Below are 14587 nucleotides of genomic sequence, written 5' to 3' on the forward strand. Positions count from 1 at the left end.
GGGGAAATCAGTTCTAGCCTTCCTTGCAAAATGCTAATAGTCAGTTTTATTATTAATGAAGCTTAATGTAACACTATCTCCTTTGTGTAAGCCATTCATTTAAGTAGTGTCAAGTATATTCTTCTGGACTAAATATATTGGCATAAGTACTTCTTTGATTAAAGGGTTATTTAGAATTACTTTTAGACAAGGGAACACTACATATATTTGAAGAAGAGCTCACTCTCTGCAGCTCATTTAAAACCACCATCTTTAGCAAACTCAGTTTGTATTACTTTATTCTGGTATTTTCACCTCAGTCCCTGCCACTCACTATCTCTACTGATTTGCCAGGAGCAAGCACCCAAATGCTGGTTAGATTGTATTTTATAAAATATTTTGCTATAATAATGTGTGAATGTTGCAGAGTATCAGCAAAACATTAACATAAAATGATATATAATGCATGTTTGTAATTATGGGAGAGATCATAAATCTTAAACACCCATTGGTTTAGAAATTAAATAGTTCTACTTAGTTCTCCCTAAATTACTCCAAATTTCTGAAATTTACCATTCGTCTGGGTATTTTGTAACTACCCCCAAGGATAAATTTTTTTTTTAATGACTTTGCTTTCAAAAATGCAATTAACTTAATAAAATCTTAACACAAAACTGCCATCAGGTCTTTAAAATTTCAGCCCATTTCCCATCGCCAAAGAAGTGTATGGATATGTACCATTTCAGCTAATTGCTTTTATAAACCGTCACCAAATTTATTCTTCTGGGTCTTTCTAGGTCTTAATTGTTCTTACAGCTTGATCAGCATGCTATTTTAACTTTTAGTAAGTCCTAATTTCATTCGTCTTGCTACATTTACATTAACCAGAGTCATTATTTTTTAGAAAGTAGTATGGTATTGGATGTTTAGGCAACAAGAAGTTTCAACACTACATCTAGACCTGTCATCCAGGTAAATGGCACAAGGGCTTTAACTTTAAAACATTCCCATTGAAAATCCTAGCAGCTGAATAGATTAGATTTTGCGTTTCAATGAGAATTCATCAGTTTTGGATTTGACAATGGTGTTATCTCCACATATATCCTAAAATCCTTTACTTCTTTTTTCAGTATCATATAAAAGATTTGTCCCCTCCCTTCTTTGTGTGGATGTCTCCATTTTATCTTCAAAGAATCGATTTAAATTAATACCTAAATATAGAATACATATGTATGTGTGTATATATATGTTATGATCATTTTTTATCTGTGATTTAACCTAATTCTAGGAATAAAAATTGGTATATGCTTCATGCATCTGTAATTCCCATTGGCTAAACTAAGCATACAATATGTAACAATGTATGAAAAGCTTTACCTCTTGGGGGCAATGATTCATCTTAAAGAACCCGACACTGTAGAAAGAAAAAGGTGTTTGCAAAAGTTTTATTTTAAAGGGTCAAAAATAAACATTGCACATACACATAAGAGAAAATCCACTGATAATTATGTTCTTCGATGAACACCTTCAATACATGGCACCTTCATCTTCTTTATTTAGAAAATAAACTGTTATTGGTCCATAACTGGTATGTACAGTCTCTGTGACTCTAGCAAATAACCAGGAGCCAAGTCCATATAATAAAGTTGGAATACCTAGAAAATAAATGAATATGTTATTTATGAACATCAATGCTTATTAATCATGCATCCACGTATTTGTCACGGTACAAATCACAAAGCACTTTTCAGCAACATCAACAAATTGTAAAGTTATGAAAATATAAAGATACGAGTAAAGACTAATTATCTAAGAGTTCAATTTCATCAGTTTGTGGTACATGGTAACAACTGTGTGAGCCTAGAGATTTTTAAAACTGTGGATAAGGCTGGTTTAAATTTTAATTCAAAGCACTTTATAAGTATTAATTCATTACTTCCAAGTCATTATGAAGTAATTCTATATTCTTTTCACAAATAAGCAAATAGAATATTCATTAATTTAGTTATAGATGCTCTGGATTATAGGCCTTGAGAGTAAATTACTAGGTCAACTTTACTGTGCTTTACGTTAGACAGTAACACTGATGGCTAAAGTAATTTTTTGTACAACTTAAAAGAAACTGGGTCAAAGAGGCGTCTACTAAACCTAAGGCAAAAACCTAACTCTAAGGAAGATTTTACTATAACAGGTATGAGAAATATTCCCATGAGTATTTTTACAACCGACTTGAAAACAATCTTGTTTCAGCCTATTTGAAATAGGTATACAGTGGATTCCAACATGTTTCTTCTTTGGAATGTTTCCATTTGACAAGATTTTGCTGTTATATTTGAGATTAGTTACTGTTTGCAATACAGGAAACTAAACATATACTAACCAGAGATAATGGATTAAGCACTCATGCATATGACACTATATTGGACACAAAATAAACTTTCACAGCTCCTATCTTTTTTAAGGCACTTATTTAAAATCAATGACTATTAACATATTAAAAACATGTATAAAACCACAGGCATATGAATCAGTAACAAATACTGTATGCTCCACAGAAGTATTAATTTTATTGTTCCTGTGTAGGAGTTGGACAGAAAAACGACAATTTAAAAGAAGAATGTACATTTGTAAAATCCCTCTTTCTAGTTAATAGAGAAATCATATGCTCAGGACTAATCATATTGCTAAATTTTTATTCTTTCTGCAAGAATATATTTGCTGTGTTATGCTCGTTTTGAGTGTGTAAGTGCATTGGACTACTTTGTGCTTATTCCCTGAAGCGGCATTCCAACCACTGTGATGCCAGAGATTAATCAGGAGAAGCATCACTAGCTGGCAATGAGAACAGGCAAACACGCCCATTCAGGCTGGCACCTCTATTTTTAGGAATATACTGGGTCACAGTTTGTCACTATCACAGGGTTCCCTGGGACTCCCAATGAAATCTGTGACAGTATATTGCCTTCTTTGCCTTGGTAATACCCCCAAAAAATCTCTGAATGCTTCAAAGGAATATCACCAAAAAGTGACAGAAGCTGGCATCATAAAGCTATTTATCAAAAAGAAGAAAAAACAGGCAACTGGAGCATGGGTAGGGAAGTGGACAAGAAAACAAAGCAGAAGTGAGTGAAGAGTAGGTGGAGAAGTTGAAATAAAAAACAAATTTAAAATGCAGTATCACAACTTTAGAGCTGAAAATCAATGGAGGGAGAAAAAAATGGGTTCTAGAAACAATTATTAATTTTCTAAATATACTGACAGTAAAATATACCTTTTAAACCAATGCTAAGGATATAGATTTAAGGAATGGCTGGTGAAACTGAAATGTTGTTTTATAGTACTTATCAGTTTCCAGTTAAAATATTGACACGTTTTAAAAACCACACAAATCAATGGTCAATATTTTTTCAGTTAAAATGGAGAATGGACCAGATTACCAGCTTATAATAATTGCATGGTCTCTTATTAAGAAACAGCGAGGAACCACTATCAGTAATGCAGTTTGACAGGGTGTGATACAGGAGTCAGAAATTCTTTTCTTTTTTCCTGCAGTCTACTTAATGCAGTCAAGCTAAAATGAGGAGATTTGCCACTTCCGTAATTTAAACATAAAAAAATAATTTTCTTTATCTATATCACATATGCTATAAAGTCTATAAAATTCCATTAGAAATTAAATTTTTCCCAGACTGAAACATAACATCAAAATGAACATGAAAGTCAGTTCTTTGCATAATTCATTTTGAGTCAGCTGAACAGTAGGTAAACCACTGTCAAATTAAGCACTTAAAAAAAATTAGAACTTCTTAGCAAGTCTCCGATTACCCATTCATTCCAATGGTAAGTTGCTTTTCTTAAATCTCAATCTACTTCCCAGCAGGATACCCCGACTGATAAACCATCAGTAAAATGTCAGCTTCCTTTGAAGGGAAGGCAGAGGAGAAAGGGAACAAATGGTAAAAGAGAAATCTTTATTATTTACAAAAGAGAAAAATGAATGACTCTGATAATTGCCACTTTAGAAGGGAATAAGAGGAATAAAATCCTAAGTATTTTTATTAATAGAATAGGTACTTGATGATCCAGAGAGGCAACTATACATCACAGAACAGGAAAGAATTCATTATCTAATTCCCTACCTTAAGACAAAAAGAAAAAAAAAAAAAAGAAATAAACATTACCAAATTGGTGAACACATTACTGTTTAAAAAGTCCAGGAAAAATTCCCTTTATCAGTAAAAGCCAATTTGTATTAAAGCATGCGTGAGCAGAAAGTTTTCCTTTTTTGTTTAACTTAAAAGTCTTATTCCCCTTTAGGCAGGATTTTTCGAATTTCCAAAAGACCATTAAATCACTCTTCAGCCTTCTCTTCCACATAAAGAAACTACAGCTGTTGTTTCTTTCCTCAAAATGTTTCACTTCTTTGTGTGAGGATGTTCTGTGTATTCTACTTTTCTTTGGATTTCTTCATATTTATATTTAAAAGAGAAGCCCCTAATCATCAGGGTGTTCTTAAAGTGTTAAGTTTTAAATGAAAAATTTCTTTAAAAGGCATTTGGCTCATTCATAGTTTACCTATTATCTTCCAATTATACTTTTCCTAACCTGTTACTTTTTACATTCGGGATGAATGACTGCTTCTGATTCTGAAAACTCTAAGATAAACATCTTCCTCAATCTATTCATCACTCCAGTCTTTCCAAATAATTTTGAATCGACTCTTCGAAGTGAGCTTACCCTTCAACTTCCAATCAACCTCAAAATTAGTGGGCAGGCTCTTTATAATCCATCAGCCAAACAGACATTTTTAAAGAATCACACATTGCTAAATAATCTTCTCCTTGGTGGAATGAACCCAGGAAAACCTCAGTAGACCAATGGCTCAAAATTCCCATGACAAGACATATGTGAGTTATTATAAGCAAAAATACATAAATACCATATTTAAATTTAATGAGCCATCAGATTATATAATAATACCAGCGCAGGTGCACAGGGGGTTCAGCTTTAACTCTGGTTGTAAAAACTGGTTGGCTAACATGGTTCAGCCCCCACATCTAGATCCCGAATTACTAAAATCTGGATCAATGTGGGATTAACTTATTAATAGGTTCAAAACATCTTGAGGCCTCTCGATACAGATACACACGATGTGCCCCTGTGCAATGTTCATGCCTCTTCTGTCATTAGCCAAAAGAAAATAAGCATCCAGCAAGAGTAAATACTCCCAGAATTAGAATATTCCCATTAAAAACAAACAAACAAACAAACAACACACAGAGATATTAAGAGGCAGAATATTTTAGTACCCTTGAGGCCTAACACCTAAAAGAAGCTGAAACGACTGGCGAAAACCTTTCGTGCTTTCAGTAAAGCGCACTTGCTAGGGTTTCATATAAAGAAAATAATGAAGTTCAGAAAGTAGTTCCAGTTTTTATAATAAGGAACGCGGCGAGGAAGAGGACGGTACCGGGGTGGAATCCTGCCATTTCAGTGAGATTATTTCCTGACTGCAGAGCCACTTCGCAGTGGGGGCGTTTCCTTACACCGGCCTTCTCACTGCCCAAGGTAGGGGTGATCCTGGGCAGGAGCTGCAGCAGGTGAGGAGGGAGGGAAGGCCTCCGCCCCAGAGGGGTGATGCAGTGTGGTCCCTCCCTACAGATCTGGATAAAGACCCTACAGGTCTGGGATAAAGCCCTACTTTATTTATTTTTTTAAAAGGCTTTACCTATGTATTCACGAGAGGCAGAGAGAGAGACAGGCAGAGACACAGGCAGAGGGAGAAGCAGGCTCCATGCAGGGAGCCCGACGTGGGACTCGATCCTGGGTCTCCAGGGTCACGCCCTGGGCCGAAGGCAGGTGCCAAACCGCGGAGCCCCCCAGGGATCCCCGAAGCCCTACTTTCCTGGGAACCACGGACTCCAACAAGCACCTACGGGGAGGGGTGGAAGGGGGTGGGGGAGGGGCGGGAATCCAAACCACCGCGGCCGAAGCGCGGGTGGGACGCGGAGGCAGAGTCTGCGGACCGCAGGTGCGCGGGGCCGAGGCGGGGCTCCCCCGCGCAGCCGCGGCCCGACCTGGGGCCGGGGTCTCGGCCTCTGAGCCGCGGCCGCGTCGTGCTTTGCAAACACCGATGCCACTGCCCCGGGGGCGCGCTTCCCCGCCCGGGGCCACTCACCCAGGTTGACGACCTTGAGCGCCGTGAAGAACCGGTCCTGCGCCGCCAGGTCCTGCCAGGGGGCCTTGGAGCAGTGGTACTTGATGAAGGGGAAGCAGCCGGTACGCAGGACGTGGTAGTTGGCGCCCTGCACGGGCCAGTTGAAGTGCGAGAGGCCGAACTGGTCGTTGCGGACGGCGCGGTAGGGCACGCAGAAGGAAGTCCAGTGCGGCAGGCGCCGCTGCAGCAGGTGCCGCGTCAGCACCTCCGAGGCGCGGGGCTTCGGGCGGGAGGCGGCGCCCGAGGCCCAGGGCCCGCACAGCAGCAGCCGGACCGCGGCCTCGTGGGCCCTCCGCAGGGGCTCCATGGCCGCCCCGCTCCGGTCCCCGCCCCCTCGGCCGCCGCGGGGCGCGCGCCGCTTGGGGGGCGGGGCCGTCCGAGCGCGCACGCGCGCACGCGCCCTGGGGCGAGCCGGCGGGGACGCCCAGGGGGCGCCGCGCGAGTGCGCGAGTGCGCGAGAGCCCCCCGGGGCGCAGTGGCGCGTGCGCACGAGGGTCTCGCGGGCTCCCGCGGAGAGGGGGGGCGGGGGGCGCGGAGGAGGCGGAGGCGCCGGCGGAGTGACGCGCGCGGAGGGTGAGGGTCAGCCGGGCCAAGGAGGTAATGAAATCCTCACAGGTGACTTCACGCAGCCTGGGCCGTGAGGTGAGGTGAGGTGAGCTGGGGCGGGATTCCGGAGGTTTATCAGTAGGGGCGTGAGGTAAATTAAGACAAGTAATCCCCGTAGTGAGGAGGCAGAACTGGCACCCAGATCTCCCTTCCGGGCCTGGGGCTCACGTAACCCGCCTACCTGGCGTCGCTGAGGAGACACCTGGCCAGGTGTCCTGGGGGAAGCAAGTCCCCAGATTTGCACTGGCGAAGTCAGGAAGCGCTTTTTATGTGTAGGTGTTCTCTGTCGTGGTCGCTGATTAGGGTAAGCCTCAGGTAGTTCGAAGTAAAGGTTATAAATCATAAAAGTAAAAACTAGAAAGTTTTGTTTTTTTCATTAAAAAAAAATATTTTATTTATTTATTTATTCATGAGAAACACAGGCAGAGGGAGAAGCAGGCTCCACGCAGGGAGCCCGACGCGGGACTCGATTCCGGGACTCCAGGATCGCGCCCTGGGACGAAGGCCGACGCCCGACCGCTGAGCCACCCGGGGGCGGCCCCCCAAAATAGAAAGTTTTAAACAACTTCCTACCGCTCTCTGCGCTTCGCCCACAGGTGCACCTGTGCCTCCCTCCTAGGCTTGGTGAATGCCAAGCCGGGGTATTTTCTAGTCATAAAGCTTTGTAATCCTCAGCTACCCACTATCAGTCCTAAAAATAGTAACTTTAGGAAAACCTCCTCTCAACCTTCACGGCCACTTGATGTAATAGCTGATCTCCACCTGCTTTCTAAAGAAGCATGTCTTCCTCTTTGTCCTAAACTCATGTTGTGTTGGAGAAACCATCAGTAAATAAGATGGATGTGTCTAGGGACACCCGGGGGGGCCAAGCGGTTGTGCACCTGCCTTCAGCCAAGGGCGTGATCCTGGAGACCTGGGATTGAGTCCCACATAGGGCTCCCTGCAGGGAGCCTGCTTCTCCCTCTACTGTATCTGTATCTCTGCCTCTATCTGTCTCTCATGAATAAATAAACGAAATCCTAAAAAAAAAAAAAAAAAAAAAAAAAAAAAGAAGAGGAGAAGATGCGTCTGGAAAGCATTATATGTAAATAATATAATTATGTATAAGCACCACTTAACAACTTACTATTGTTGAAACTCGAGGGAAGGATGTAGGATTGTGTGGCTAATTTTTACATTTTCTAGTTTTTAATAACTCATTCAACAAACATCAAGCACCTGCTACCATGTGCCCAATTCTGAGGGGACTTGTAGTCCTGCATATAATTTGAACTTTACATTATCGAATTCCCTGTTAGTAAAAGTTTTAAAAAAGATTTTAGATGGAGGCATGATGTGGTTAGACTTGCAACAGAAAAGGCTGAAAGGAGGCTACGACAGGGGTCCAGGAGGTGATTCAGCACTGTGATTTTCAAATTAAAATTTGAAACGCATTGCAGTCTTTTCCAAACAAAATCTGTCATTGAACCCCAGCATATAAAGTACATGAAAACTTGTTTTATTGTTAAACATAAGTTCAAATTTTTAATGTTAACTTTATAGGTAAAGTTTTTTTTAAAGGCTACTTTGTTATTGCCTTGGGTTTTTTTGTTTTGTTTTGTTTTGTTTTGTTTTGTTTTAGTAGACGAGGTGTTTATCAGAAGGAAATTGGGTAGCTAAAGTAATAAACAGGAAGTCTGTGGAACCAAGCTCAGAAAATGGGAAGGAACCAAGGGAGTCTGCGGATGGAAGAGACTAAGAGAAACTAGTCTGGCTAGAGTGTCATAAAGGCCCCACTGTCACTGAAGGCTTGACTCTGCTATTTTATGCTTGAAAATTTGCCAGGTTTGGGGTTATGGACAACAGTTGCATTTAGGAGGACTATAAGCAGCCTCAGGATAGTTTATTTCATATTCTTTTGTTTAGGTGGTACACTATCAAGAATATCCTGATCTGTGTAGACAAGTGGATGCAAATTAGAGTTGCCTTAAAATGATTTATCTTGAAATCTTGGTGCTTCAATTACAAAGATGGCAGGAGGAGGAAATTCTAAGATCCTCACTAAGATTACTTAACCTGAAATTAATGTGTGAGCAGTTGGCAATGTGTTAAATTTTGGCATTATCTCTTGGCAGTATGAAAATCTATTTTAAAAAGTGAAATTTGAGTCAAACATTTGTGAAACCTGAAGTATATCTGAGAAACTCTAAGTTCTGTGGCATATATAAGGTAAAAAATAAAACAAACCACTGATAAAGAGAGCCACATATTTAGATTAGGTTTCACTGCATTCTCCCTTGAAGGCTTGGGAAAAGGGCTAGGGAACTGAAATATTTCTACTGGAAGATGGTCTCTTGGAAGAACCTCATCAGTGATGGCTTCCTTAATTCAAGGCTCCATGACTATCTCCCTCTCTCTTCTATCCTAAGGTAGAAAATTACTTCAAAGAAAGCAGATGATGGTGGATCTATCTGAATACCTGAATACTCAGGTATTCAGGAGTGTTTGAATGAAATATTATCTTAACCTAAAGATACAGAGCTGGAAAGCATGACTTCTAGCTATCTCTTCTGACTTTAAGATTTTACAGTGCCATTTTCATAATTAAAATAAGATAATCTGTCAATAAATCCACAACTCAGATCAGTTCCAGTTCTTGATGGTCATAAAACAAAGGGGCTTAGAAGTTGGCATTCAAAAGCTTAAGTCAATGTTTTAAAAACATTATATCCAACAATTAAGAATTAATGGAGTAAACATATAAATATTTAGTTTTACACAAAACATGGAGAAATGGCATACCTCTTTGGAAGGAACCCCTTAAAAATAACTATGAAGAGTGATGCTGTGTATAGCATTTAGCTTGTGTGTGAATATGATGTTTGTCCTAGAAAGAAGGGATTTAGCCTTGTTTTATTTTAAGGGCACCTAGGATGCTATAGGTGTTCAGAACAAGTTAAAAAATGAATTCTTCTTAGGGCACTTGGGTGACTCAGTCAGGCTTAAGCATCTGCCTTTGGCTCAGGTCATGATCTCAGGGTCCTGGGATAGAGCCCAGGCTCGGCAGGGAGTCTGCTTGTCTCCCTCTACCTCTCCCTCCCATGCATTCTCTCTCTCTCTCAAATAAATAAATACAATCTTTTAAAAATTGAGTTCTTCAAGATTGATAAATTGGAATATATTAAAATTAAGAATTTCTGTTCATTAAAAGGCAGTATTACGAGAACCAAAAAGCAATCCATAGTGTGAGAGAAGTATTTGCAATACATGTCTCTGACAAAGCATTTGGTATCTAGAACAAATCATTTTAAAAAGACAGGCCAATGGAAAGGTGAACAAAATATTTGAATGGCCTCTTCACAACAGAAAATATCCCAATGTACAATACACATGGGGAAAATTACTTAATTTCAACAATCATCTGAAAAGTAGACATTAAAACCACAATGTGATACCATTACACATCCACCAAAGTACCTGAAGTAGAAAAGATGGAAAGTTCTGAATGTTGGTGAAGATATGCAGCAATTAGAACTTTTATATATACTGCTGGCAAGTAATTTGGAAAATTTTTGGCAGTATGTATTCAGCTGCCTATATAATATTATAAGTAATGTTATGACCCAGCCATGACACTCTTGGATATATATTTATGAGGCTATAACAACAACAACAAAAAAAACAGAGATGGGCTGCCTAAATAACAGAAATTTGTTATTCACAGTTCTGGAGACTGAGAAGCCTAAGATCAGAATACTGGCTGATTGGGTTCTTCAGAGAGAGTTCTCTTCCTGGCTTATAACTCTTTCTCAGTATATCCTCCCATGGCCAACAGAGCTAGTTCTGGTGTCTTCCTTGGTAAGAGCACTAGCCCTATCAGACTAGGGTCCAACTCTTATGAACTCATTTAATTTTTATTCCTCAGGGACCCTTTCTCCAACTACTGTCACATTGGGCATTAGGGCTTCAACATGTAAATTTTGAGATGATGCAAACATTCAGTCTATAATAATGCCCTGCAGAAATTGTGTGCATATGTTTTCCTTTTTTTTTAAAAAGATTTTATTTATTTATTCATGAGAGACAGACAGAGAGAGAGAGAGAGAGAAGAGGAAGAGACACAGGCAGAGGGAGAAGCAGGCTCCATGCAGGGAGCCTGGCGTGGGACTCGATCCCGGGTCTCCAGGATCATGCCCTGGGCCAAAGGCGGTGCTAAACCGCTGAGCCACCCGGGCTGCCCTGCACATGTTTTCCAAAAGACCTACAGCAGAATATTCATAGCAGCACTATTCATATTTGTGATAGTCAACCTGGAAATTACTTACATGCCTGTTAACAGTAGAGTAGATAGACAAATTGTGGCATAGTCACTTGATGGAATACTATATAGCAATGAGAAAGAATGATCCATAATTGTACATAGCATGCAGGAATCTCATGTACATAAGAGTGAAAGAAGTCAGACACTAAAGTACTTACAATATTTCATTTCCATAAGTTATCAAAACTGGCCAAAATTTACCTTTGCTGTTAGAAGGCAGGATAGTGATCACCCTTACCAGGGGTGGAGGTCTAGGGAGTAGCCAGTGACTATGAGGGGACTTCCTGGGGGTTGGAATTATTCTCTTCTTTTGTTCATTTATTTCTATACTACTTTTTAAAAAGACCTTTTTTTTAAAAAAAAAAAAAAAAAAGATTTTATTAGAGCATGAGTAAGGGAGGGGTGGGGAGGGGCAGAGGAAGAAACAGACTCTCCAGTGAGCAGAGAGCCAGATATGGGACTCGATCCCAGGACCCAAGGATCATGACCTGAGCCAAAGGCAGAGGCTTAACTGACTGACCCACACAGGTGCCCCAAGACTTTTTTTTAAAGAGTAATTTTAGGCTCGCAGAAAAAATTAAGAGGAAGGTACAGAGATTTCTCATATACCCTCTGCCCCATACATTCATAGCCTCCCCCATTATCAACATCCCCACCATAGTGGTATATTTATTATGATTCATGTACCTGTGATTGATCTGGGTTCTGTTAAAATGGGTGTAGTCAATTTGTGAAAAAAATTTTCTTTTAAGTAGGTTCCATACCCATGATGGAGCCCAGTACAGAGCTCAAACTCATGATCCTGAGATCAAAACCTGAGCTGAAATCAAGACTCAGATACTTAAGCAACTAAGTCACCCAGGTGCCTCGAGAATTCTTCTAACTGAACATGTATGGTATGTGCATTTTTCTGTATGTATATTATACTTCAATAAAAAGTTTGAAACAAAAAAAAAGTTTGAAACAGAATGAATTCTACAGGTAATATTACATATTAATACATCCTATTACTAGTGTTTATTAAAAAATACATGTAGAGAACATGTATAGTGGACATGACCCAAACATGACCTGGTACACATATAGAATATTCTCACATTGTTTTTACAACCTTGCTGTGAGATTATGATTTACTCACATATTTCGAATGATGTGATTTAAAAGAAAGTTGGATAGGCACGTAGATTTTCATTCACTGCTATTCTCAGAGGGAGAATAATAGGCAAGATAGTGGATGCATATGACAGTTAAAGATAAAGGAATTTTGAAAAAGGGATATAAATGTTTACATTTAGGATTTCTTTTTTTTTTTTTAAAGATTTTATTTATTTATTCATGAGAAACACACACACACACACACACACACACACACACACACACACACAGGCAGAGACACAGGCAGAGGGAGAAGCAGGCTCCATGCAAGGAGCCCGACATGGGACTCGATCCCTGGTCTCCAGGATCACACCCTGGGCTGCAGGTGGCACTAAACCACTGCACCACCAGGGCTGCCCCATACATTTAGGATTTCATTGACAAATTTCAATTTGAAATTTAAGGACTTTTGATTCAAGGAAAGAAGGATTATAGAGATGCTGCTGCCCTGATTCATATTCCAGCATGCTTTAAAAACAGATACCCCCAAAAAGCCACTGACCTAGCTTTCCTAGGAACCCAAATCTCCCTAATAGCTCAGTGCCCTCTAAGCCAAGCCCACTCGCATTAGTGGCGAATTTTGCTTGCTGCTCCATTCCTGTATCCTATCCCATCCCTGGGAAGGACAGTATACATTGGCTTTATCAAAGTTATTCTCATGGTACTGAGTTATGGCAGAAGCCATTAGGAAAGGAAAGAACTGCCATATTCTTACCTAGATCTCGAGTCCTATGGAACTGATTGATGTTCTGAAACCCTCCAAGGAGTTGGTTGCCAGCTGGAGCTGCTGTTACAAAGAGTAGCAGGAAGCATTACTCGGTAAAGCATGTTACTGTGAACATATAGGGTACAAGATCTCATCTAAACTGCATGTTATGTCTAAACTATTCTCAAGCTCTCCCCTCACTGGCATGTAAACTTCCTAAGGACAGGTGGTTATGCCTGTTTTGTTAACCTTTGTGATTCTAGCACCTAGGACAGTACTTGCAATATGGTAGGTGCTCAACTTCTTGAAAAAATGAAAAAAAAAAAAAAAGTGGGCAAAGTGAATACCATTAGTGTGTTTGAAGAATGTTGGAGAAAAATTGTAATATGTAGGGTAAGTGGTTTTAATTTAATTACAATTTTAATTTTGGTAGTTAGAGAAATTAAACTATAGAGTAGGTAAGAAACCTACCCAAGATCATATACCAGAATCAAGAATCAAAATTCTAAAAAAAAAAAAAAAAAAAAAAAAAAAAAATCAAAATTCTGACCTTCCAACTTTCTGTGAGCTTTTCATTAGGAAACATTTCTATTTCTTTCTCTTGCTGTGGATGCTAGAATTCAGTGGCAAGGAGACATATTTGTCACTTTTTGAAACCAGATAGCGATTTATGCTAGTAGATAATACAATCTATTTTATAGGCATGTTTCCAATATTACAAATCCTATGTAGTCAGTTTGTGGAAGCATTTGAGAACATGGCCAAATAAATTTACCTTGTCATATAGGTCATAGTTATGGTCCCAACTTTGTAAAGTATGCTTTGTTTTATTAACAGATACATGCATGAAAAGCATATGACACTTTTGTAGCACAAATCATATTTTCATACTGAATTACAAAGATATTTTGGCTTTATTGCTGATCTTCCTTCGACAGTGGCTTTTAGCACTTCAGCTTAAGCCTTTATGCCCCCTCCCCAGTCTCACTGTCAAGTAGTTAATGATCTATAAACAAATACTGAGATGCCCTAAGGGGGCTCTCCATTTAAAGGGGCCTTGAATCATTTGATAATAGAAATACAGTAGTCCACCCACTGATTTATGATTTGTCAGTTTAGGTTTTTTTTTTTTTTTAATTTTTTTTTAATTTATTTATGATAGTCACAGAGAGAGAGAGAGAGGCAGAGGCACAGGCGGAGGGAGAAGCAGGCTCCATGCACCGGGAGCCTGATGTGGGATTCGATCCCGGGTCTCCAGGATCGCGCCCTGGGCCAAAGGCAGGCGCCAAACCGCTGCGCCACCCAGGGATCCCTGTCAGTTTAGGTTTTTGAAGTGATGTTCCACTGGTATTTCAGGCGGGACGAGTTTTTAATTTTCTGTGTAATTAACATTAATTTTTAATCTAATTTTTCCTTTCAGGAGAAAACTTTTCTTTTTTTTAAAGATTTTATTTATTTATTCATGAGAGACACAGAGACAGAGAGAGAGGCAGAGACACAGGCAGAGGGAGAAACAGGCTCCATGCAGGGAGCCTGACATGGGACTCAATTCCAGGTCTCCAGGATCAGGCCCTGGGCTGAAGGCGTCGCCAAACCACTGAGCCACCTGGGCTGCCCACAGGAG

General features: G+C 40.1%; 1 protein-coding gene and 1 long non-coding RNA gene across 7 annotated transcripts in view; one reads left to right on the forward strand and one right to left on the reverse strand.

The window, feature by feature from the left end:
- Positions 1-1409: 1409 nt before the first annotated feature.
- C2H15orf61 (chromosome 2 C15orf61 homolog) lies at positions 1410-6544 on the reverse strand. The gene is made up of 2 exons (XM_041740592.1): positions 6158-6544; positions 1410-1634 (listed from the first exon to the last, which is right to left on the reverse strand). Exons 1-2 carry the CDS (start codon positions 6501-6503, stop codon positions 1507-1509), a joined length of 474 nt encoding a protein of 157 aa, XP_041596526.1. The 5' UTR covers positions 6504-6544; the 3' UTR covers positions 1410-1506.
- Positions 6545-6555: 11 nt separating this feature from the next.
- The window catches only part of LOC121482764, a 93321-nt gene continuing 85289 nt past the window's right edge, over positions 6556-14587 (forward strand). For 2 of the 6 annotated variants that reach the window (XR_005985620.1, XR_005985615.1), the window contains exons 1-2: positions 6556-6848; positions 11858-11998. This is a non-coding gene — a long non-coding RNA (uncharacterized LOC121482764). The remainder of the gene's footprint in view (positions 6849-11857; positions 11999-14587) is intronic. The other 4 variants (XR_005985617.1, XR_005985618.1, XR_005985622.1 and 1 more) reach the window with 4 other exon arrangements.

This window comes from Vulpes lagopus, chromosome 2 (genome assembly GCF_018345385.1).
Source record: "Vulpes lagopus strain Blue_001 chromosome 2, ASM1834538v1, whole genome shotgun sequence".
NCBI lineage: Eukaryota > Metazoa > Chordata > Mammalia > Carnivora > Canidae > Vulpes > Vulpes lagopus.

Bases quoted from the DNA above. Each gene is read 5' to 3' on its own strand.
- C2H15orf61 (XM_041740592.1), bottom strand. From the start codon at position 6,503: ATGGAGCCCCTGCGGAGGGCCCACGAGGCCGCGGTCCGGCTGCTGCTG. The intron at 1,635-6,157 runs GTGAGTGGCCCC...TTTATTTTCTAG, and splicing joins GCTCAAGGTCGTCAACCTGG to GTATTCCAACTTTATTATAT.